The sequence below is a fragment of the Arachis ipaensis genome, chromosome B05, assembly GCF_000816755.2.
Source record: "Arachis ipaensis cultivar K30076 chromosome B05, Araip1.1, whole genome shotgun sequence".
Classification (NCBI taxonomy): Eukaryota; Viridiplantae; Streptophyta; class Magnoliopsida; order Fabales; family Fabaceae; genus Arachis; species Arachis ipaensis.
The window spans coordinates 11,593,039-11,595,403 of NC_029789.2; the positions used below are offsets into that span (position 1 = coordinate 11,593,039).

General features: G+C 40.3%; 1 protein-coding gene across 1 annotated transcript; it reads left to right on the forward strand.

Annotated features, from left to right (window-relative positions):
- On the forward strand, positions 632-2,365 carry LOC107642909 (AAA-ATPase At2g18193). The gene is made up of 2 exons (XM_016346416.2): positions 632-2,212; positions 2,244-2,365. The coding sequence occupies exon 1, from the start codon at positions 767-769 to the stop codon at positions 2,186-2,188; it is 1,422 nt and encodes a 473-aa protein (XP_016201902.1). The 5' UTR covers positions 632-766; the 3' UTR covers positions 2,189-2,212; positions 2,244-2,365.

Genomic DNA, 2,365 nt, shown 5'->3' on the forward strand with positions numbered 1-2,365 from the left:
AAATTCAAATTAAAAAAAAAACTAATTTCTAATTTAAATTCTATTAAAATCATAATTTATTAATAACAGTAGCTTTTATCATTAATCACCAATCAATCATTACCAATAAGCTAAATAAAAAAGAAAAATAAATTTTACAATAAGAACAACTAAAAAAATCAGGACTCTGATAGAAAGCAAAAGCAGAAGCAGTAATGAACTGTTGATAAGAAAAGAGCCGCGCTAGCGAAAACCATGGACAAAAGAGGAGCAGTGCGAGCGAGGACAGCTAGCGAGCGAGAAATAATTTATGCTAAAAACTTGACAGAAAATCAATTTGTGTTAAAATAATTTATAAGAGTATAATGACATTATTTAATCTATAAAGTCAATTTTAGTTACTATACAAAACTTTGGTCCTACAAAATATTTTCCAGTACACAAACTCTATGATGACCTATCTAAAATATAAGGTGTAGAAAAGATACGAGAAGGATACGAAGGGTGAGTGAAGCATGAGAAGTCTAAAGATTAAAAAACAAGTGATGATGAAGCATCGTACGTGATATCATTACCCAACGTCATAACCCTTGCATTTCGGTGAACTTTCTAGTTTGCATAGTGTAATTATATTATTTTCCTTTTTGAAAAAGAAAAAAAAAAAAAGAGAAAGATGCCTTCGGGTGCAAGTAGTACGTACATACACTGATAAACACACATGGATAGTAGTTGAAAGAGAAGGTAGTATAAAAGCGACACTAGTGCCCTATCATCATTCATCAATTCAATGGCATTATACACAAAAAACGTTTCTTCTTATTTCACAGGCATTCCATCAGCATCATCATGGTTCGAGCTATATGCTGCCTTCTCCACCTTCATGATGCTTCTCAGAACAGCAATCAACGACATGCTTCCTCGTCAACTTCGTAACTTGATCACCACAAAGCTCGAATCTTTCTTCGCCAAGTTCCAGTCCGGCAACCAAGTCTCCCTCAAGATCGACCGCAGTTGGGACAGAACCTCCGGCAAGAACCGCAACGAACTCTACCATGCCGCACACGAATACCTTCCTTCAAGGATCAACAGAACCTACAAGACACTCAAAGTTGGCAAGCTTGAAGACTGCAAGAACCTCGTGCTTGCCGTTGATGGAAACCATGAAGTTGTGGATGAATTTGAAGGAAGCAAGTTCACGTGGATGCTCGATGAGAAAACCGAGAAGGATTCCTCCAAGCCCAAGTACACATTCATATTGAGCTTCCATGAGAAGCAGAGAGAGAAAGCCATGGAGAGGTACATACCTCATGTGCTGAGAACCTACGAGGCCATGAAAGCGGAGCAGAAGATTGTTAAAATCTACTCCAGGTCTTGTGATTACTGGGAACAGAGTGAGTTAACTCACCCTGCTACTTTTGACACGCTTGCCTTGGATCCTGAGTTGAAGAAATCCATCATTGATGACTTGGATCGGTTCTTGAGGAGGAAGGAGCTGTACAAGAGAGTCGGGAAGCCATGGAAACGGGGATACCTCTTGTACGGACCTCCAGGAACTGGGAAATCTAGCTTGGTTGCGGCCATTGCTAACTACTTGAAGTTCGATGTGTATGATTTGGAGCTTAACTCTGTTTTCTCCAACTCGGATCTCATGAGAGCAATTAGGAACACATCAAACCGTTCCATTATTGTGATTGAAGACATTGATTGTAACAAAGAGGTGCAGCCTCGATCAGCAACGGAAGGCCTTTCAAATCCCCAAGATTCAGAGTGTGACAAGGACGGGTTCGGGAAGGGAAAGGGGTTTACACTCTCTGGTTTGCTGAACTACATGGATGGGTTGTGGTCAAGCTGTGGAGAAGAGAGGATCATGGTGTTCACCACAAACCACAAAGAGAGGATTGATGGGGCGTTGCTGAGGCCGGGTCGCATGGACATGCACATCAACTTGTCATTTCTTAAGGGTAAAGGCTTCAGAGTCTTGGCTTCCAATTATCTTGGACTTGATGGCCATCACCCTCTCTTTCAGCAGATCGATGACTTGTTGGAAAAAACAGAGGTCACCCCTGCAGTTGTGGCTGAGCACCTTATGAGATACGAGGACCCTCATCATTCTTTGGAAGCAATTGTCAAATTCCTCACACAGATGGACGCGCAGAATCAAGTGGAGTTGCAATTCACTTCTACTACTACTACTACACAATCAACTTAGCAGCTTTCATTATGACCAATGAGACAACATTAATAAATCAAACTTGTCCTTTGGTTGTGTGGATGTACATGGGTTTTCCTTAAACCTGAAAAACCACTTCATTGCCAAAAATCTTGTGTATCGTGATATTTATCGTGAATAAGTGGACGCTTTTCAAATTGTTTTATTTTGTTTTAA